The 21,231-nt window shown below is 36.6% G+C and overlaps 1 protein-coding gene across 5 annotated transcripts; it reads left to right on the plus strand.

Annotated features, from left to right (window-relative positions):
* Positions 1 to 3,578: 3,578 nt before the first annotated feature.
* LOC137947791 (TNF receptor-associated factor homolog 1b-like) lies at positions 3,579 to 17,871 on the plus strand. Of its 5 annotated transcripts, none has more exons than XM_068793563.1 (14): positions 3,579 to 3,786; positions 4,812 to 5,028; positions 8,806 to 8,917; positions 9,201 to 9,289; positions 9,389 to 9,457; positions 9,997 to 10,126; positions 10,300 to 10,458; positions 10,560 to 10,914; positions 11,864 to 11,976; positions 14,515 to 14,656; positions 14,928 to 15,376; positions 15,721 to 15,904; positions 16,122 to 16,809; positions 16,903 to 17,871. In XM_068793563.1, the coding sequence occupies exons 2-14, from the start codon at positions 4,851 to 4,853 to the stop codon at positions 17,472 to 17,474; spliced, it is 3,240 nt and encodes a 1,079-aa protein (XP_068649664.1). In that variant the 5' UTR covers positions 3,579 to 3,786; positions 4,812 to 4,850; the 3' UTR covers positions 17,475 to 17,871. The 5 variants fall into 5 exon arrangements, with proteins under 5 accessions (XP_068649664.1, XP_068649665.1, XP_068649663.1 ...); XM_068793564.1 differs by having other exon boundaries at positions 16,915 to 17,871; XM_068793562.1 differs by having other exon boundaries at positions 16,122 to 16,442; positions 16,524 to 17,870.
* Positions 17,872 to 21,231: the final 3,360 nt, after the last annotated feature.

Consider the following 21,231-nt stretch of genomic DNA (forward strand, 5'->3'; position numbering starts at 1 on the left):
ATACAAACTAAATTCCGATTCCACTGGTGGCTGGGTGATAAGCCCCTAAACACTTCATATCAAACTTTTATGAATATTACCATGCAGACCTATTCCTTTGTGATCATTGGTTGTTTATCTTGTATCGAGCATTTGGTGGTCTAGTTCTTGTAGTGTATGTTAATGATATTGTGATGTTGCCTATTAGGAAGTAACACCAAGGAGATTAAGGAAGTGAAGGATTACTTGAGGAGACATTTTAAAACTAAGGATCTTGGGTACCTAAAATATTTTCTAGGGATTGAGGTTGTAAGGGATAATACTTTTGTAGAGGACACATATCACTAACATGTTATGTGAGTATAGACTATTAGGAGCCAAATCAGTAGATACTCCCATGGAGGTAGCACTTTGTTGAATTTATGGGATGAGAGTAGCACTTTGTTGAAAGACAGGACTCTGTATAGAAGGTTAGTTGGGCAGTTGATATATGCAATATTCACTAGACGTGACATTGATTTTCTTGTTAGTGTAAGCTAGTTTATGGAATCTTTGTACAAAATTCATATTGGAGTTGAACAAAGAATTTTATGGTATTTAAAGGGGGCTCCAAGAAAAAAACTCACTGTATGCTCCACTTGATCATATGAAAGTCGAGGAATATTTAGATGTAGATTATACTGGTGTGGTTAATGTGTACATCTAGTGAGTTTAGAAGGTTGTTTAAACATACTTATTTCGAAGACCTTAAGAGAGGGGCTTTTTAGACTTTTTGTAAAAGGCTGATGGGGGTTGATTTCCCCTCCCCACCCATCCAGTAGGTTGTAGGTTGTATGTCAGCCTTCCTCCTCTACTTTGTCTCTCCAATTTTCTCTTCTATTTTCATTCTTCACAACTCTTTTTCATTAGTAGTTACTGGATGGTATGTGCTAATTTCTTACAAAACATATGCACCTGACAAAAACTATTCCGTGATACCTTTATTCCCATGCATCATACAGTGATAACGAGGATATAATTCATAAATCCTAGAAAAATTACTTTAATGAGAGTATAAGGCCTAAGAGTATTCCACATGCCTAGCAGTCTTATTGTCATAATCATAGAGCTAATTGATGCTCCATACTATTTACCAGCCAAATCATTACATGGAATTATTTGACTCCCAGTATTTAATCATGGGTCTAGAGGATCATCCTTATGAAATTTCTGCTTCCTTTTTTGCTCCAAGATACATTTGAATCGTATTTGACTAATACACACAATTTGCTATGTTACACTTAAAGATGTAATCATAATTGCTAATTGAAAGTTTTTTTAATATTGGTACTGAGCTTTAAGATCACATTTTCCAACATCGCCCTTTTGCATATGTGGCCTAATGACACTGAGCTGCAAAAACTTGGCTATAGAAATTTGGCTGATATTGGTATTGAGCTGCAGAAATTTGTCTTGCATCAATTCAAGGCCCTAGGTGTTTTGCTGAGCCATTTGCTTGTTTCTTGGGTTTTTTTATGACACTAACAATATCGGTGGATCTGCTCACATCACTTGGATTTGTACTCCTTGAAGTGTCAATTCATTCGCTGATTCCTTGGATAGAAGTGAGACCTCCCAACAACTTCTTATTTTGGCCGAGGATCCCTCCTCAATGATCTTCTTTTTTTGTTTTGGTTTTGTTTGGTTTTTGCTTTATTGGCCTTTTTATTTCTCATTTCCTTGTAATATTTTTTTCTACCCTTGTCCCTCCCCCTTTGGGAGTTCTTGCATGCTACAATCTCGGATCTCCCCCTTACCAGCAGAAAAAAAAGAATGGAGGCTTGTCAAACTGGTTTTTGAGTGACTGGTGAGTCGCATAATACTCAAAATAGGTAGAAATAGGACTCTAGTCTTATCTAGAAGAGGAGCCGCTTTGGTTCCTATATTGTTGCCTCTTTGTATTCTTTTCTATGTGGCATTGACCCCAATTTTAAGCCGATTGCAGTAGTCCCCTACAATATCTCTTCACCTTTGAAGATTACTTCATTCATTTGCCGTAAATGGTAAGATTTTCGCAATGGAGCAACTCACTCACAAGGGAATTTTGTTCAAAACCAAGCTTGGAGGTCTATTGAAAACATTCCTAGCAACATCATTAGAAAGAATAGGTGGTTAGTAATTTGCTCCATTAATCACATCGTGGACCTTCTCATTTATAAGAAATTCAAACTCAATTTTGATAGCAGTTCTAGAGGCAACTTCAAGTCTATTAGTGGGGTGGTGCAGTCCTTATAGAATCGAAGTGGTGACACAAATGTAGAATTTAGGGCCTGTCTCAGAAGGCTCGGGTTCTATGTGGAGCATTTTACTTCCCCCTCTTAGAGGAAGATAATTCAATGGTCATCCTCAACTAGGTCTTGGGAAAAAGAGTTCCTCCTAGGCACTACTTGATGTACTTTGATGAGATTGAGGTTCATGTGAAGATTTGACCAAAATTGGAGTACATAAACATAAACATGGTCATCCTCACACAGTCTATTATGTTTCACATGCATGTACCAAATTTCTTTGAAGTGATGTTGTTCTCACTTAATGTTTCTTAGTGAATAGTATCCCCATTGCTATTGAGTCTTAAATTCAACTTTTTGTGTCCGAACTTTGATTTTGATCTGTTGATTTTGAAGTGGTCTAAAAGTGAAAGTTGAGGTGCATGTCTATTGATTGAAGATTCAAGGGCTTGGATCTGGATCATATTAGATTATAGCCTAAGCTGAGTTCAGTTTGATGTGACTTTGCAACTATTTCTTTTGTTTTGTCCATGGTGTAAAATGTAAGATTTTGAATTTCTATATCATTATGAAATTCATAAATCAAATGCAAACGGAAGGGAAGGATGATGGATACTTACCTCTAGCCATGGTGATTAAATTCCGGAAGAAGAGTGTCTCGTCTATTTACAAACTCATCAATGAAGAAGTCACAAACTGGCTCTGCTAAACCAGATCCCGAATTTCTTAAATCGATCTTTTCCATAAAAAAGAAGTTACAACTATATATCATACCTACATCTAAGGGATAATGGTTATCCTTGAAAAACAGGAATGGCTAACTATCCTAAGGGATAATGGATTATCCCTGAAAAAAAAGTTACTGCCTCTACAATTAATCAATTATGATGAAAAAACAGAAGAGGATTGTGTATCGATGTGGGTCCCACTAACACTGAGTGCGATGGAGTACAAACTCACCCGAAATGGTGGGGGCCACGAGGGTGAATTTCTCGGATGACGACGAGTGACGTAAAGAGAAAAGATCTTGCACCTGGCATATCGTCGCTATAACTAGAAAATCTCATACGCTGGGCCAGTCGCGTCACCCAAGCAAGAGTAACGAAAAGGTTATGCATGTAAGCATATTAGGGCACATAGGATGTAAGGGTAAAGTAGTCATTTGAGTTAAGCAAATTCAAGAAATGACAGTAATAGCCCTCTCCCTGACGAACGACACAGTGCTGTTTTTTATTTGTTACTAATTAGTGGAATGATTTTCAGACTTTTCCGTATTGTGTTGTTGAGAAATTACCTTTTCTGCTTTGCTTTTCGTTCGAAGAGAGAGAGAGAGAGAGGGGGGAAGGGCTCTTGTCAAAGCCCTCGTTTTTCCCATATCTCCTTCCTTGTTCCTCCGTTCTTTCGTCGCTCTGCTACTGCGGCTGTTTTCCGGCCTCAATAATCTCTTATCCCTCTTCTCTTTCTTTCTTTCCTGCCGGGAGGGGGGGAGGGGGGGAATAGATCATTTTCGCCATACGGGGCGGCCTATATCTTTTCAGAGGTATGCTTCAGATCCCTAAACTTATCATCGTCGTCCACTATTGCGTACTTCCCCCAGTGGATGCCCTTAATTTCTGGGGTTTTTTGCCCTTTCTAGTACTCTTCTGCTGGTGTCGTGTTTGTCAAATTTCGTTTCTCGATTATGCGTTTTTGACTTTGGAGTGTTGTGTCTATTTCGTCTTCTCTTTTATATTTTTCCTGTTTTTTCCCTGGTGAAAGTGGAGGTTTAACTTTTTGTCTAATTGGAGTATCTAAATTCGCTTCTCTGTTCGTTCACTCATGGGATTTTGAAATCATGATCTTCTGTTTGTGTTGATATAACTACACTTCTGTTTTTTCCCTGGTGAAAGTGGAGGTTTAACTTTTTGTCTAATTGGAGTATCTGAATTCGCTTCTCTGTTCGTTCGCTCACGGGAATTTGAAATCATGATCTTCTGTTTGTGTTGATATAACTACACTTCTTTCTCTTCCGGAATTCAGATATGGGAATGGACTATTTGCTTTAGGTTTTCGCTGACGTTGCAACTTTTCATTTTATGTTTGATATAGTGCTCGACTATTTGTTTTCATGGCATTGGTTTTATTGAATGTATTAACGCTGTTTCTTTCTCTTCTCATTGTATTTGGATTCAAGGCCAAAATGATTTAATCTATGTGGTTTTTCATTGGTTTTATTAAATTTTTTCACGGTGTTTCTTTCTCTTCTCACTGTATTTGGGTTGAAGGTGTGCATTTGCGTGTTTTCTATTGCAAGATGATATTTTTGCCTCTTTATAGTTTCTTTCGAGAGAGGAGAGTTATTTTTCTGTTATATATCAAACAAGTATCGGTAAGTGAACTTTTTCTTCTTTTCCTTTCATTGTGGCTTTTCTCTCTCTCTCTCTCTCTCTCTCTCTCTTTAAATTTTATTTTTTTCCTGCTTTTAATAGCTTATTGGTTTGCAAGTCTATAAAAAGGGGTGGGGATTTTGGAGATTGGACCGCTGCTATCTTATTTTGAATAAGCATAATTATTTTGATTTTGTAGGTGAAGAAGGGATTCTAGGGAAAATTGTTGAAGCGGGCAATGGCTGGGAGTGCGAGCGAGGATAGTGGGACTGGGAGGTCTTCTGAGGGGCTCTCAAGTGGACAGAGGTACCAATCTGGGGATTCTCTTGCAGAATGGCGGTCATCTGAGCAAGTTGAGAATGGGACACCTTCTACTTCACCCCCTTACTGGGACACTGATGATGATGACGATTGTGGTACACCTTCTCACTCTCTTATGTCTGTTCTACCTACAGTGTATACATTATGAGTTGTTTGAAAGAAGAAATTTCCAAAGCAAGAAAAAGGTCTTTTGTCTTCTATATATATGTGTGTGTGTATATATATATATATATATGTAAACAGAATCCAAGTTGGAACAGTGTCTGACATGTCTTTTGCATATTCATTAATTTTTGGAATATATCTACTGGGATTTGGCCAAATACCACCCATTCACTTTGCTTTCGGTAGTCCATTCATAAGACATTAGTTCTACATTTGGATGTGATAGCATTGAGGAAATACACTTTATGGCCCTTTCTTGAACTAACTATAGCCATGTCTTGTAATTTGTAGTTTCCCCTGATGCTCATGTTTTCAAAGAAAAGTGGAACTTCACTCTTATAGATACAAACCTTGTTACTTAGGTGAGGCTGTAGTGCATGATTTTCATTTTTTCTTTCTTTCCCCCTTTTTTATTCATTATTTTTGCCACTTGGTAAGTATAAGGGTCGAAGTAGCATATGCCTGGAGTCTGTAGCCCTTGCAAGTCAAATGTATATTTTAGCCCTTAGGGCATAGTTGGATATCTTAGAATTTGTCTCAATTGAGGAAAACAGGCAACCTTCTGAGGTGCATCAACAAACTGAGGTAATATAGAAGTTTGCAACCATTTCATAAAAATAAGAAGAAGTTTGCAACCTGGGTCAGTAATTGGCATGTTTGACCATGGAATAGAACTTCTTTTGTGCTAGTACATGCATGTTAGTAGCAGCTGTTTGACCAGTAATGCACCGATGGGAGGGTTTTGTAGATAACAGTTTAGGGACTAACAAGAATAGTGGAAGGCCAAAAATGATGTAGATGGAAGTGGTTGAAGGGAAGGATCATAATCAACATGATTTTACTCCAAAAATGCTTCTATCTTGTTTTTTTGTGGGACTTTGCAAGTCTGAATGACTGTGCTTGGTTCTACCATTGGCTAACCTTATCTTTGTGCCTTGCACTTGTTTGATTAATCATATTATTTATTTGTCTGATCTATTTTGATGTTTGGTACTCAATTTTATGGGCCTGGGTTTATTGTTAGGTTTGGAGGATAGCTCTTAGTTTGTCCATAACTCATAAGAACTAGAACTAGTATCCTTTTACCCTTTTAAATGACAAAATATTTACTGTTCATGAGATTGGTCAAAGTTGAATATATGTGGAGTTTGTGTCACAAATACTTATAGTGAAACAAGTATGATGTTCAATGTATCAATACAGTATTAATAAATATTGCTTCATTAAAAAAAAATGTATCAATACAGTATTGTTAAACTTTGGCCTCCAGAAACTCTTTTCTGGTTTCAAAAGGTGATATTAGGTGTCCATATAATTCTGTTCCTCTTTAGCTATTTTGGTATTTATAGGTCTAATTGTTGTTGCCTGCTGCTTAAGTCCTCTTGATGCAACCAAGTGAATAAATTGAGGGATTTTTTGGTTGTTGGCATGCCAAAGGGATATCATCTAATCCTTTTATCTCTTTATTTCAAGATTTTAAAGATTGTATTTGATGCTACAAAATGCACCAAAAACATGAGAGTAATGGACGGTAATAATGTAAAAGGAGATGAGGTTGGAAGCAGCTTTTTTAAAGAGAGATCTCTGAACCACCATTGAATCTTAAGAAAATCCACAAGTCATTTACTTCTCTTGTGCATGGCATGAGTTATTTTCTTATTCTGCAAAGAGATAGGAGGATCTTCTGGTTAGTAAACTGAACTGTGTGATGAATGGCAAGTGTCTTCCATTTCATTGTACTATACAAAGCCATGATACCCTGGGAGATTGTTTAACTAAAACACTCGTACAGGTTGTACACCATAATTCTTATACTACCCTATGTTACTAACCCCAAATAAGGTCAGATATCTAAAATGCTTTACTCACAATGTCTTCCATTTGATTTTCCCAACACCCCTATATATTGGACACGAAATAGAGATATGTTTGAAGAAGTGCGGAGATATATATCTGCTTTCAACACATTATACCTAATGATTTGAGGGGATCTCTATTATCTTAAACAGGACATTGATAGCTCTGGTAACTCTTTCCAAAGAGATCTCTGTTTTGATGTGGGCTTAGGGAAGAGGGGAAAGGGGGTAGAGTGTGGGGTCTAAAAATCTTTTCATTGGCCTGTCATGCCTCAATGCCTTTTGCTTTTCAAAAACAAAATTTTTCATGACTACAGGACACAAAGAGCCATTATTTTTTCATGGTGCAGAGGTGCAACTCTATTATCCTTGAGTTTTTCTTTTGTGAATCAAAATAAACTGGGACATGGGCCACATCAGGGGGTTTCTAGAGTGAGATCTTGGTTCAAGTCTCACCAAGGGTAAGAGGTCTGTATAGCTAACATTAAAAATTTCATAGTAAACATCCTCCCTTCAATCCCTTATTCTGAGAATGGTCGAGTTTTTGAAAAACTCAGCCCCACGCTGTGAACCTGACTTGAAACCCCTTAAGTAAACCCGTCAAGGGTTTGGAAATCTAAACCCATCCCCACCTCATGATGGGTTTTGGTGGGGATGGTTTTTTGCAGTGATGGGTTTCAGGTGAAGTTTTCAGGATGGAGATGGAAAAGTAATAAATTTTAAATTACACAAAACCTACAATAATTTGCTGTAACAATCCATATATACCAATTAAATTGATCTCTATCAATAAAACAATAAGAATTTTCTCTTTTTTCTTGTTAAACTTATATATCACTTTTAAACACACTATGTGTGTCAATCCCATGGTTGGGTTTGCGGCAAGATGAGAAAACCCATTCCTGACCCATATCTGCACTGGGCTGTTTTGCTCACCCCATCCCTGTGCTGCCAGGTGAGGGAGACACCTCATCTCCGCCGAAATTGGGTCAGATTTTTTGCCTCATTTAGCCCAAATCTTTACCTACCCCTAGTCATACAACCTGACAGGAGGATTTCCAGACTCTCAGGCTATTTTATATATATATATATAGATATATATAGTTGAGAAAGCTCAACTATCATTTAAAACTTGTAGTTCAGCATTCTGTGTCCACGGGTTTGATTGTTTATTTATTTATTTATTATTTTATTTATTTAGTAAAAATGGTTGGGTTAGATTGTTCTTCCTGTCATTTTCTTTCATTCATTATTGAAGCTTCTCAAGTCATGCGTACTATATTTATTTTTGTTTTAGAGGCTCTTTTGGATAGCCAAGTGGGTTTTCAAAGGTACTTTATAAACAAATGAGAGTAATTGTGTTTTTTTTTTGGTTGGAAAAGTAGAAATTTTATTCCAAGCCAAAAGGCAGCGAGAAACAAAATGAGGATGGTTTAGAAGATATCAGTGTACATCTGTTCCATGATAACTTTATCAAAAATAAATAAAAAAATCTGTTCCATGATATTGTTGTGGAGTAAGTATCTAGTCAGTCCTACAAGAAGAATGAAAGAGCTTCATTTCGTTACATTTATATGAGGAACTAGTGGGAACCTTCTGTTTTCTGGAAAATAAGCTTTATGACGACTTTTTTACCTTTGGTAGTTTACATTGACTTGTGAGATGACTTATTTCTGTTGTGAATGCTTGTGACCTACTGGCTTTAACGAAGTTCAACTCAACTTATTAAATGGATCTTTATAAACTTACACTTAAGGTTTAGTTGATAATGTCTGTTTCGATTGTGGTGGTTGTACTTTATAGCATTCATGTGGTTCAGGATTCTAAAGGGTCCCATGACTGCTGTTGTAGGGCCAAAGCCTTCGGACCTGTATGGAAAATTTACGTGGAAGATAGAAAATTTCTCACAAATAAGCAAAAGAGAACTTCGGAGTAATGCATTTGAGGTTGGTGGATATAAATGGTATGTGCCCCTTTCTACTTGTTTTTTTTTTTTTCACTCATTTTTACTCTTATCTTATTCAGTGTTTGATAGTTTAGTCTGTCACTTGTATCTACTCGAATATTTGCCCTATCTCTCATATGATAGAATTTAAAAATTGATTTTAGGATGTTAAAAAATGATCATTTAAAAAAATTGATGTTAGGATTCTGAATTCTGCTGTGTAGGTAAAGATGGGACATGTTTAAAAATATTCATGTGTAATGTTTTTGTTTTAACCTTACTTTAATGGAACAATCTACAGGTACATTCTAATATATCCCCAGGGATGTGATGTCTGCAATCATTTATCTCTCTTTCTTTGTGTTGCTAATCATGATAAACTGCTTCCTGGTAAGCAGTGGATTTTTGCTCAAATTGATGTGAAGCTTCTAACGTTCATTTTGTGCCTGCTAGCTTTTTACTTTTATTTTTTTTATGCATTATTGGCAGGATGGAGTCATTTTGCACAATTTACAATAGCTGTGGTGAACAAAGATCCAAAGAAATCTAAATACTCTGGTCAGTGCATTGATTTTTAGCATTGTATAGCTACTTTCCTCCTAAGGAACTTTTTGTGCCACCATAGGAAAACAAAATAACGGGAAAATTATTTTCCCTTTGATTAATTTTATCATTGGAAAATGTTTCTATAGAAAAAGATACCTGTTGACCGGTTTTCTTCTGTTTCTGCCACCATAAGAGACAATGAGAAAATTATTTATGGTGTTTGTGTTTACCCTGGGAATAAAATAACTTTTTATAGATAAGAAAAAAATAAGGTGAAGTGTAGTGTTCTTGGTTTAGTTTTCCTATAGTTTCCTATTGGAGCAATAGGAAACCCATTTTCCTATTTTTTTACTTCTCTTAAAAGTCAAGAGGATCAAGAAGAAAATTTTCTTGTCCCTAAAAATGGCACAAACGCCTGAAAATTTTGGTCAATGGGAAAATTTTTTGCTAGTATTTTTTCCATATACTTGCCAGTTGGCACAAACACACTCTAAGGTATCCTTTACTTACGGCTTTGTTGATGGCTTATAAAATTAGTGGATGTTCTTCAGATACTTTGCACCGATTTTGGAAGAAAGAGCATGACTGGGGATGGAAAAAGTTTATGGAGTTATCGAAAGTGTTAGACGGTTTTATTGTTTCTGACACACTTGTGATTAAAGCTCAGGTTCAAGTTATCAGGTAGCTATTGTTAATGATTTTAGTGATTCACAAAAACATGCCCATTTTATGCATATTATGGTAGTCACCTGCTGATTGAAGCTCATTTGAGCTCCCTTAAGCACAGCAAACATGGGCATTGATCACTACATGCTACCTCATAGAATTGATTGTCTCTATTTTTGACACATCAGGGAAAAAGCACATCGGCCTTTTCGCTGCCTGGACTGTCAATATCGGAGAGAACTGGTTAGAGTCTACTTATCGAATGTAGAGTTGATTTGCCGTCGGTTTATTGAAGAACGAAGAACCAAGCTTGGCAAGTTGATAGAGGACAAAGTGAGATGGTCAAGGTTGTTTCTTAGCCTTTCTACATCTCTCTTTTTTCAATAACATTGATATATTAACCTTTTGGACAACATTTATTTTTCTTTCTTGCTTGTGCTGGTTTCAGCTTCCAAGCTTTTTGGTTAGGAGTGGACCAAAATGCTAGGCGCCGAATGTCAAGGGATAAAACAGATGCAATATTGAAAGTAGTTGTGAAGCACTTTTTTATAGAGAAGGAAGTGACATCAACATTGGTTATGGATTCTCTGTATAGCGGTTTGAAAGCTCTTGAAAGCCATAGTAACAGTAAAACTAAGAAAGGAAGAGTAAAATCAGGGGATATAGAGGAAATACCTGCTCCAATTGTATGTGTGGAGAAAGAGATGTTTGTTTTGGTTGATGATGTTTTGGTGCTGTTGGAGAGGGCTGCGATGGAGCCTTTGCCTCCAAAGGATGATAAGGGTCCACAGAACCGCACAAAGGTGGATTCTAAAATCTTATGGATGTAATTTTATCTTTGGAATCATAAATATGTTCTCTCATGAGGAGTATCTTAAAATTATGATTACATTACTTATGAGCTGGCAAGTATCTGGTGTTGAACTTGAATGTTTCAGATAAAGGTTTGACTTTAAAGCGAACTTTCCCAGTCATGTAATTTGCTTAGTTTGCTTAAAAACTGAATTCAAAAGATAATATGACTTCAATAAAAATGGATGACTTGAGTATAGTACATATGACCTAATATCCCTGAGTAATGCAAAGTTGGGTTGTGGTTTAAATTCTTTATTTTACTGTCAAAGCTGAACATGTAAGATTGCATGGAACACTAGTTGTTGACTTTTTATACCTTGCGTTATGGATTTTCATAACTATTTCTACTTTAACTTACTGTTAGAGTCAGATATGTGATTCCTGTTTTTTATTAAGTATTTGTAAACATATGATCTTAATAACTTTTGCTAGTCAAGAATGATTAAAGCTTTTTCAGTTTAAATAGGTACGGGTAAATTATTAAAGCAAAGATGCCACTTTTTAAAATATTCATGTGATGTATGAGTGTTTGTTCTAATTGAACTCTGAGGGCTCAGTTTACAAGGCTGTCTCTATAAACTTAGAAAGAAGACTCAGCAACGTTGTTCAACAAGTGAAGGACACTGGTCGAGGCTATATAAGATCACTGTCCACTATCTACTAGTTCCTTATATAACCAGGATATGAAATGAAGTCAAATCAGGACAATTTCTCATGCATGTGAGTGCACAGAGATATTTAGTGATTGAACTTTCTGTGCATGTCTTCTTACTTGATCTGTTTTCATGAGACTGTAATTTATTTGTCAGCAAATTTCTAATTTCAGTGTTCTTTTGCCAATTAATATTTGTCGTTTTACATTTAGTTTCCTGATGACTTTGGCAACTTTTACTATAGGATGGTGGTTCTGGAGAAGACTTCAATAAAGATTCAATTGAGCGTGATGAAAGGCGGCTTACAGAGTTAGGTCGTAGGACTGTTGAAATCTTTGTCCTTGCCCACATCTTCAGGTAACATTCTGTAAATTTTTTGTCAATTCCTAGGAAACTGCTGATTCTTGTTTGCTTTTGCTAACATTTATAAATTACTGATTTTTTGCATTTCTTATGTGTTTTTCTGCTTAGAAATTCCGTGGGTTACATTAGAAAGGAGGCTCTGGTTCTGTGGACAAAATAACTTAGTGCATGGGATGACACTTTTTCTACTAGGACATTTTAATGTGATCTTCTTAGGTGCTTTAATCTGTGGTTGGAACCATGTGATCAGCACTGGCTTGCCATATTACTGGCTCCATTAAGCTTAAAATTTGATGGAAGTTTTAAAGGTAATTTCCTTGGGTGATGCAAGAATCATTTGCTTCTGTGATGGTTCTATTCTCTTACCTTGCTCTCGTCCACTAGGCGTTGCTTATTCCACTGCAGCTTTGGTTAATATTCTCCTTGGGCCTGAAAATCTACAAATATAAACTCTCTTGGTCTTGTCGTTGTTTGAAGGCAACTCTGTAGTGGTCCATGGTGCTCTAAAGGCTTTGATCAATTGGAGACATTGGCCCAACTTCTTTTCTTTTGAGAATGTGATGTGAATTTATAAAGCAGAACTAACAACCATGACAAGCTAGGAGAGCTTTCCCATTACAACCAACGATTGGAGAGAGGATCCCATTTTGGCCTGACCGTCAGCAAAAGAATTGGCTGAATGGGGAATTTGATTCTAAGTACTGTGTAAGCCTGAAGCAATACTACAAATATCAAGGTGCCCCAATGTCTCCAAGGGGGAGCTTTGGCTTTAGCGCACTATTCGATGACGACTTTGGATTCCCCCTCGACGATCAGTGGTCCAGAGAATCTGTCACTGTAGATTCTGAGGCCATGTAGGAGGCCAAGTACATTGGCCCAACTTCTTTGAAATTCTTGATTGTTGTTATTTTCAGGTTTCCTAGTTTCACATCCCTTGCGTATCAAATTGATCTTGCTGATTGTCTTGCTCGTGAAGCAGTGCATCATCATCTGATTGTTGTGTGGCAGTCAGAAGCCACTCTGCTTAATTTTCTCTTTCTATATTTATCTGTTGTATTTTATATTGTTAGTGTTTTTTTTTCTTGCAGCTTGGTTTGCTAGCTCTCTTTAGAGTTTATGTAACCCTCTGATTTTTCCTGATTAAATATCTTAAAAGAAAAGGTCGTGTGCTTGACTGTTGCCTGAGAAGGGGGCCCGTTAAAAGGTAGCTGCATTTGGTTCTGTCAGTTCTGTTTCAGGTCATAGTCCAGTGTTGGGTTAATGTTGGGAATGGGATGCTAGAGGAAAGGTTAGGTTGAGCTGGGCTCAGTCTGAAAGCAAATATCTGGGTTTGGGTTGCTAGAATCTTTTGTGGAAAAGGAGGTTGAGCTGGGCCTTGGAGGTTGTGTGGTTCAAGTTTGGTGAGAGAATGTCAAGAAGGAGGTACTTGATCTTGACCCATATATCTTGGAGGCTGTCAAGATATTAGCCACTTGAAGAGAAGCTATACTGAAGCTTTTTCATTTTTAATCTTCTGTTGCAACTTCCTGTTTGTTGTGTAGAAAGACCGGAGCCCTAGTATGGGTGGGACCAGGTTGCTTCCATTGAAATTTGTTACCTTTTTTCTTGATCAGTTGGGATTTGTAGTTTGAGCTGGGAAATTTTTCCATTTAACTGCTTTACCTTGTCATTATAATTGTTTTGCAGAAATTTTTTCCCATGGAACTGCTTCACCTTGTTATTGTAATAGTTTCGCAGAAAAAATTACCCATACAAGTCTATGTAGTTTTATTTGTTCCATGCATCGGTAAGGATGAAGGTAAGAGGAATGGCTAATTAAAAAGATAAAAGGTAAGAGAAATAGCCTGTTAATTGAACAAGATGATGTGTTTGTGTAATTCAGTACTCTACAAAAATTTCTCTTGTTTATATTGTAGAATTTTGTTGGTTGAGCCTTAGCTCAAGTGCTACATGGGGTGGGGTGTTTTTAGTCTGAGGTTGTGCGTTCAAGTCTCACTAAGGGAAAAGGTTGTAGTGTATGTGTGTGGTCAACATTCAACATAAATTTGGTAGAATTTTTTTTTTAACTATTTCTAATTTTGACTAAAAAATTATATACCTATATTCCTTTAAAAGAAAAAGATGTGATCTATAGATTTAGAAAATATTATCACATATTGGCAGATGATGTTTTGGTTATATAAATATTCCAGTACTTGGTAATATTTGATCATTTTTGTTTTTTTGTAGGTGTTTTTTTTTTTTGAATAAGTTTGATTTATTTTGCTTTTTAGCTACTCGGAGGTTCATTTCAAATAGATTATTTTTTGCCAATAGACCAGATGCAAGTAGGATAATGTTGATCCCGTTATAACTAATTGGAAATGATAACTTCTACCTTTTCAGTTCACCTATTTGCAAGCACAACAGTATTCTTTTAGCATCTCAATGCTTTGTAGTGTCTGTTAATTTTATCCAATTAGACCCATTTAATTTCTTATATTTTCCTAAATTTTTCTTGATGCTAACAAGTTCATTACTTGTGTTGTGCAGCAATAGGATTGAGGTTGCCTACCAGGAAGCAGTTGCTTTGAAGAGACAAGAGGAGCTAATCCGTGAAGAGGAAGCTGCTGGACAAGCTGAAAACGAGCTAAGGGCAAAGCGTGAGAAGGACAAACGATCAAAGAAGAAACAGGTTTTGACTTATCGTACAATTTTCATACTCCCAAAACAATTTACTAATTTTTAGCATTGTAAATTCTATTTGTACCTGCATTTGTGTGTATGTTTTACTAGAGGAGTGAAGGCAGGAATTTAAATAGTTAAACAAGATGAAGACTGGGAAATTAACATCTAATGATATGTTGAGACATTAGCTCTGTAATAAATGTTACTCGTAAAGGTAAGAGTCGAGTGAAAATATTCCGTAAGTTTGTACTTACACTACTTGGTGTTTTATGGTCCAGGCTAAACAGAAGCGAAATAGTCGTAAAGGCAAAGATAGAGGAAAGGTTGAAAAGTCTGATGTGACAAGTCTAGAAAAGAATGAACACGGAAACTCCTCTACTAATGAAGGCTTAGAGGCTCAGCCTGCTATTGAAAAACCTGACATGACAGAAGATGTTTCTGATGTGTCTGATGATGGAGATGTCACTGAAGTACATCAACAGGATTTTGAAGAGCGAGATATTGATCCTTCTAATTGGGACACAGATACATCAGAGATTCTTCCTGCTTTAGAGGCTAGTAGTAGTGGAACAGGATCTTTGCCTATGCAAAATGGGGGAGGAGAGAAGAGATCTGTGATGGATGATAGTTCCTCAACTTGTTCTACAGATTCAGTACCATCTGTTGTAATGAATGGACCCTATAAAGGAAATAATTCCAAGGCTAATTCCAAAAGCTCACCCAGCAGGTAATATGTGACCATCAGTGATTTGTAGTGTTTTTTCTTGCTATTCCTATATTCTTGATAGTGTGCTGTACATTTTGTTTTGGGCTTCAATTTCAAAACTACTTGAAAGGAGTTGCAACTTTTAGAACTACTTTTAGGTTGAAAAGTAAAGTGGCTCTAAGATATTTTCGCTTAATTTTGGGGTCTTAAGTAACTCTTATGCATGATTGCTTGTGTATTAAAATAGTTGCGCATCAGAAATTTCAACCTAGAGTACTCTTGTTAGAAATCTGCATGAATGGATTAGTTTTATCTTGTATCATAGTTGTTGTACATAGTGCTGATCTGTATTTTGCTTTCCATAGAGGAAAAAATCACCGAAGCAAAAGTTCACATGATCATTCTACTTGGGTCGAAGACACGGATAATCAAGCGCCTGAGCCTGCTTCTAGTAGCATTAATACCAGGGGAGAGGGGCCTGGGTCAGAGGCTGTTGTCCTCTCCTTGAAGGATCGGATACAGCGGCTAGAGCAATCTCTGGTTGAAAAGGTGAAATCTTTTTTCCTTTCTGTTCTCAATAAATTAATACTCGAAAATGAGACTAAAAGAGTTTCATAAATTTCAGACCAATCCATGAATAAATTGATCAACTTTTGAAATGACTTTGTGAAGGTCCTTTTACATGGTATTGCTGTTACAAGGACTTGTACCATGCAGTTAATGATGGGTACAATATGTTAACTGTAGTAGTTATTGCATTTGTTAGCAGGATGAGGAGCTTGTTTCGCTGCAGAGGAAGCTAAGTGACAAAGACCCAGTTGAAGTTGATAGATCGCCAAAGCCTAAAATAGATTCATGCTCTCCTGGTAGTCCAACCAGAACTTTGCGTTCCAATTCATTGCCAAAGAAAGCTGCTGAAACAGTTCAAGTTAGAGGTGAATCTTCACACAACCATAGTCAAACACAGAAAGTGGTCCTGCCTATAGCAAAGTCCATTCAATTGTCCAGCTCGAAAATTGACTCACAGAAACCTACTGTGCTGACTAAACCCTCATCTGCTTCTATTGAGAAGGCTATTCCCCAGCAGGTACCAACCGTGTCCCGGCCATCCAGTGCTCCTCTCATTCCGGCTCCTATGCCTAATGCACCTGTGATATCCATGTTTCAGACGACACCATTGCTTGCCAGATCTGTCAGTGCTGCTGGACGACTAGGTGCTGACCCTGCCCCAACCAACAACTATATGCCACAGTCTTACCGGAATGCTATAATGGGTAAAACATGCGGTTCCAGCCCTGCTACCTTTGTGCCTCGTTCCAGTTCAAGCACATTGAACCCCCCTCTTGCATCTTACTCTCAAGCATCTTCATCAGTGGTGCCTTCCTCAGTGGGACTTTCATCACAATACTCCGCTAGGAAAGATGATACCTCGAGCAGATCAGGCTTCACATTTGGTACGGTGACTCCTGAAATATTACTTCAACCCCAGTGGATAGAAGAGGCCACTCGACAAGAGATAACTGGTATGATTGACCCATGTCTATTAGATGACATTGCAGGCTTGGATATCTATGGATCAACGAGCAGTGGATCCCGCATCTGCTTACCTGAGGAAATGCAAACTCGTCAGGCGCAGGATGAGTTCCCTCATCTTGACATCATCAACTACTTACTTGATGAAGAGCAAAACATCGGGAGAGCAGGTAAGGTGAGTGGAGTTTTGCAGAACTCCCATAGTGGGCATCACCAGCTGCCATTGAGCGGACAAATGACTTTCCCCTCTGATACTGGGATGGCAGATATGGGCCCTTCAATCAACTGTTGCAGGTTTGATAGATTAGCAAGGTACGAGGATGGTTCCCGGAGGATCCACAGTGCTTCAGGTGGCCATTACGATTCAATGAGGGAAGTAGGCCCGAGAATCGGTATGTCAGAATATGCTAACGTGCAGATGGATGGGATGATGCAGAACCAATGGCCAGGAAATACCACTGATTTCTCCTTGCTTAACATGAGGAACGTGGATGGTGATGGGTACCCTTTCCAGCTCCCGGACTGCTCAAGTTTGGCCTGTGAAGTAAATGGGTACCCCATATTTAGGCCTGCAGACGGTCACTGAAGTGGAGGCCTCTGCTAGTGATTCAGTAGATAGTCATTGTCCTAATAATGTACGTGAGGAAATCGTTCTGTCTCAGTTTTTTTCGTGAGGGTGTAAGCCTACCCATAAATGTTTTTGTAAAAAGTGTTTCTGTCTTCCATTTGCTTTCAGGTCTAGTCTACATTGCTCTTCATTTGCCTCTTTACAAAAGGTAATATTTGGAACTAATAACCTCTTCGTCAGTGTTTATGGAAAGCGTCAAAAGCTTAACCAATATTTGTTTCTTTCGTATGGCGGGATCAGAGCTGCTGCCCTTGTGAGACAGCATTGAGGTCTCTATGGCCTAATTAGTATTTTCGTTTGATGTGCGATGGACTTGGTTTTTCTTTTGAGGGTTTTTTGTTTAGCCAAGGGCAGTATGCTTAAATCGTTGCTGGTAAAGATTAATTTTGTTTTATTCTCTGTTAAGCCAGCATTTTAGCCCTGCCTCTCTCATTTTTTGTCCTCTATCCTTAATGGTCTGTTTGTAACCCTTAGAAAAGAAAAGAATTTTTTTTTTTGATTATTATTATTGTCTAAAATAGTTAGTAAAATTGAGATAATGATTAAATTCTATTTTTTACTTACTATTTTTTGAGAATAACAATGGTTAAATTCTCTTTTCTCTTTTATTCATCTAACATTGAAGTATATCATGTCTTGGTGAGTAACAAGTAGCTGCCCAATTAGTTGTCATGAATGGACTATAATGGTTATCACTGCTTGCTACCTGGTCTTTTGAATGATTATAAAGAGTATTTATCATACTACTCTTGACTCTATGATGGATGAAGTGATGATTAACCTCAGTGTGTTTCTATCTTCATGAAAAACTAGAGTACTTGAACTATAGATTGTTGTTTGATTATCAGAAACCATTACTATATGTCCATAGGTGGAAAAGTTAATTCACTTAAATACTTGATTGTGTTATGCCTATCTATTTCTTGTTCTAAGTTACATAAATTTCTCCAACAAATGTACAATAATTTATGGTAGATTTTTTGTTACTTTACCAAGAACACCCTTTAAGTGGAGTTTTCTACAAAGTGGCTTACAAACACTTATTGCAAATATAATGTTAACCCTTGTAACAATGGAATAAACAAAACTTTTCTAGTAGGTGATGGTATTGAGTTTTATACTTTGATAGTAGACTTTTCTCATCATGAAGATTCGTATTGACATCTATAGGTGTACAAACTTGCTTTTAGCAATTTATACCAAACCTTTTCTTTGAAAGTTTTATGTTAGATGAGACATTGTACGCTCCTTTAATAAGAAGACTTATTTGTAAATTGGTTTTTTTATTAAAGTTCAACACAAATAAACTCAATCTTGCAATAAGTATACTTGATTTATAATGGTTTTTTTGTCCACTCCTAAAGATATATGCATGTAAATACTTGGATTTCTAAAATCTAGTGCCAAATCTTTGTAGCAAAGAAATCCCACTTCATTTTTTTTTTTGCAAGAATGAAGAATATGATTTTGAAGTAAAAGAATTGTGATTCTAGCAATGAAGATGCTAAGTAAATTTATACTTCAAAATAATGGCCCAAAAATTCTTAGTTATTTCGAAGATTGTTTTTCAAATCTTCAAATTTGAACTCCAAAATTTATTCGGAAGTATGAATTGATAGTGGAGACTTAGTAGTCGAGAGTACGAAATTTTTGGGTGAAATCATCTTAAATAGACAATTTTTAATGTTGATAAATTTAACCTTTGATCTTGGAAAGGGACATTTTGGCCTTTTGTAGAACTCCAAGATTGCTTAGGATTGATAGTGGAGACTTAGTAGTCGAGAGTACGAAATTTTTGGGTGAAATCATCTTAAATAGACAATTTTTGATGTTGATAAATTTAGCCTTTGATCTTGGAAAGGGACATTTTGGCCTTTTGTAGAACTTTGTTAAATATTGACTAAAAAGCATGGAAAATACTTTCTATGTAAGCTTCTAAGCACATAGATAGGTTACTTTTCGAATTTGGTGACATATCTTAGTTGAATTGAAGCTTTAATCTCTTCCAATAACTCATGATTTGCATGCAAAGGGGTTCAAGCAGTCTTTTGTAAATGGCCTTTTCTACTTTTTCAGTTGTTTAGCCATTTTGAACTGGTTATTTAGACATTTGTGGTTCAGTTGTTTGGTCTTCATTAGACATATTTTGTTTCTTATGTTCTGTTTGATTGGATGGATAGCTGGACAATTTGTCACAACCTCCATTAACCTCTCGTCCCATTATGTATTCACTTATCGTTTGTCTCCAAGTTGTATTTCCTTTTTGTTTGCAATATCATATTCCCATATTCCTACCAGTTATACAGAGGCTTCAATTGATTCAATGTGGAAAGCTGCCATGAATGAAGCGATTTGAGCCATGTACAAAAATTCTACTTAGGGATTTAATCTCTCTTCCAACAACAAAAAAGGCAGACGATTGCAAGTGGATATGTAGAATCATGTATAATCTAGATGGCATAGTGGCCAGGTATATAGCCAAGTTGGTTGCAAAAGGTTATACTTAGTCTTACAATATTGATTAAGATGAAATATTCTCTCTAGTGGCCAAGATGAATTCAATTCGAGTTATTATATCTCTGATAGCTAATTTTAAGTAGGATATGCATCAGTTGGATGTTAAGAGTGCTTTTTTAAATACTTTTTTTAACTAGTTATGTGGTTGAGGGAGAGAAGGTATGTCAATTAAAAAAAATGCAATTTATGGGCTAAAACAATCCCCTTGTATCTAGTTCGATAAGTTTACCACTATAGTTACTCGACTTGGATTGAAAAGGTGTGAAAGTTATCACTCGGTGTTTACCAAAAATACCACACAGGGGAAGATTCTCATGGCCATATATGTTGATGATATTTTTATTACTGTTGGTGACTATAATGGTATTTAACAAGTTAAGGACTTAAACAAAGTTTCATACCAAAGATCTAGGACTTCTCAAATACATTCTGGGTATAGAAGTTTTTTCAATCTAGTTACGATATTGTTTTATCACAAAGAAAATATGTACTCAATCTCTTAAAGAAAACTAGAATGCTCGGGTGTAAACCAGTTGATACACCTATGGAGTTGAATGTTCGACTATATGCTGAAACTACAATGATGTTGATGTTGGCTACTTTCAACGGTTTGTTGGAAAGCCAATCTACCTCAAAGTTACATGACCATATATATTGCATTTAATTACTGTTATCAGTCAATTCATACACTGACCTCAACAACATTACTAGACAACATTGGAGAGAATTCTTTTGTAATTTAAAGAAAAGTCCATGTCAAAAATTATTATTTAAAAGCCATGGATTTACTGATATCGAGGTTTTTGCAAATAGATGTTGGGCAAGTTCTCTAGATGATAGAGATCTAGAAGTCCACCTCTGGGCATTGCACTGCAGGAGGTAATTTGGTCACATGGAGAAGCAAAAAATAAAATGTTGTGGCAAGGTCGTGTTAAGGTAGGCTATGATAGTTGTAGTAAATGTGCTATTATAGCTTAAATCCTTCATGACCGAACTCGAGTTCTAGAAAACTAAGCCCATGAACTTCACTGTAATAATCAGATGGCCATTCATATTGCAACCAACCCTGTACTAGTAAAAGAACTAAATACATTGAGATATATTGTCACTTTGTTCAAGAAAAGTTGCAATCTAGTGTCATATCCATGCAATATATACCCTCCAAGAACCAACTAGCAAATATTTTATGAAGGTTATT

Source organism: Aristolochia californica, unplaced genomic scaffold, assembly GCF_029961685.1.
Source record: "Aristolochia californica isolate CCGP_79_NKW_82.1479 unplaced genomic scaffold, dmAriCali1.0.hap1 SCAF_13, whole genome shotgun sequence".
Taxonomy (NCBI): domain Eukaryota; kingdom Viridiplantae; phylum Streptophyta; class Magnoliopsida; order Piperales; family Aristolochiaceae; genus Aristolochia; species Aristolochia californica.

What these genes read in the sequence shown, in the direction of transcription:
- LOC137947791 (XM_068793560.1), top strand. Translation starts at nt 4,851, where the DNA reads ATGGCTGGGAGTGCGAGCGAGGATAGTGGGACTGGGAGGTCTTCTGAG. An exon ending in GTCCTTGCCCACATCTTCAG is followed by an intron (nt 11,977 to 14,514) that starts GTAACATTCTGT and finishes TGTGTTGTGCAG; the next exon opens with CAATAGGATTGAGGTTGCCT. An exon ending in AACGATCAAAGAAGAAACAG is followed by an intron (nt 14,657 to 14,927) that starts GTTTTGACTTAT and finishes TTTATGGTCCAG; the next exon opens with GCTAAACAGAAGCGAAATAG.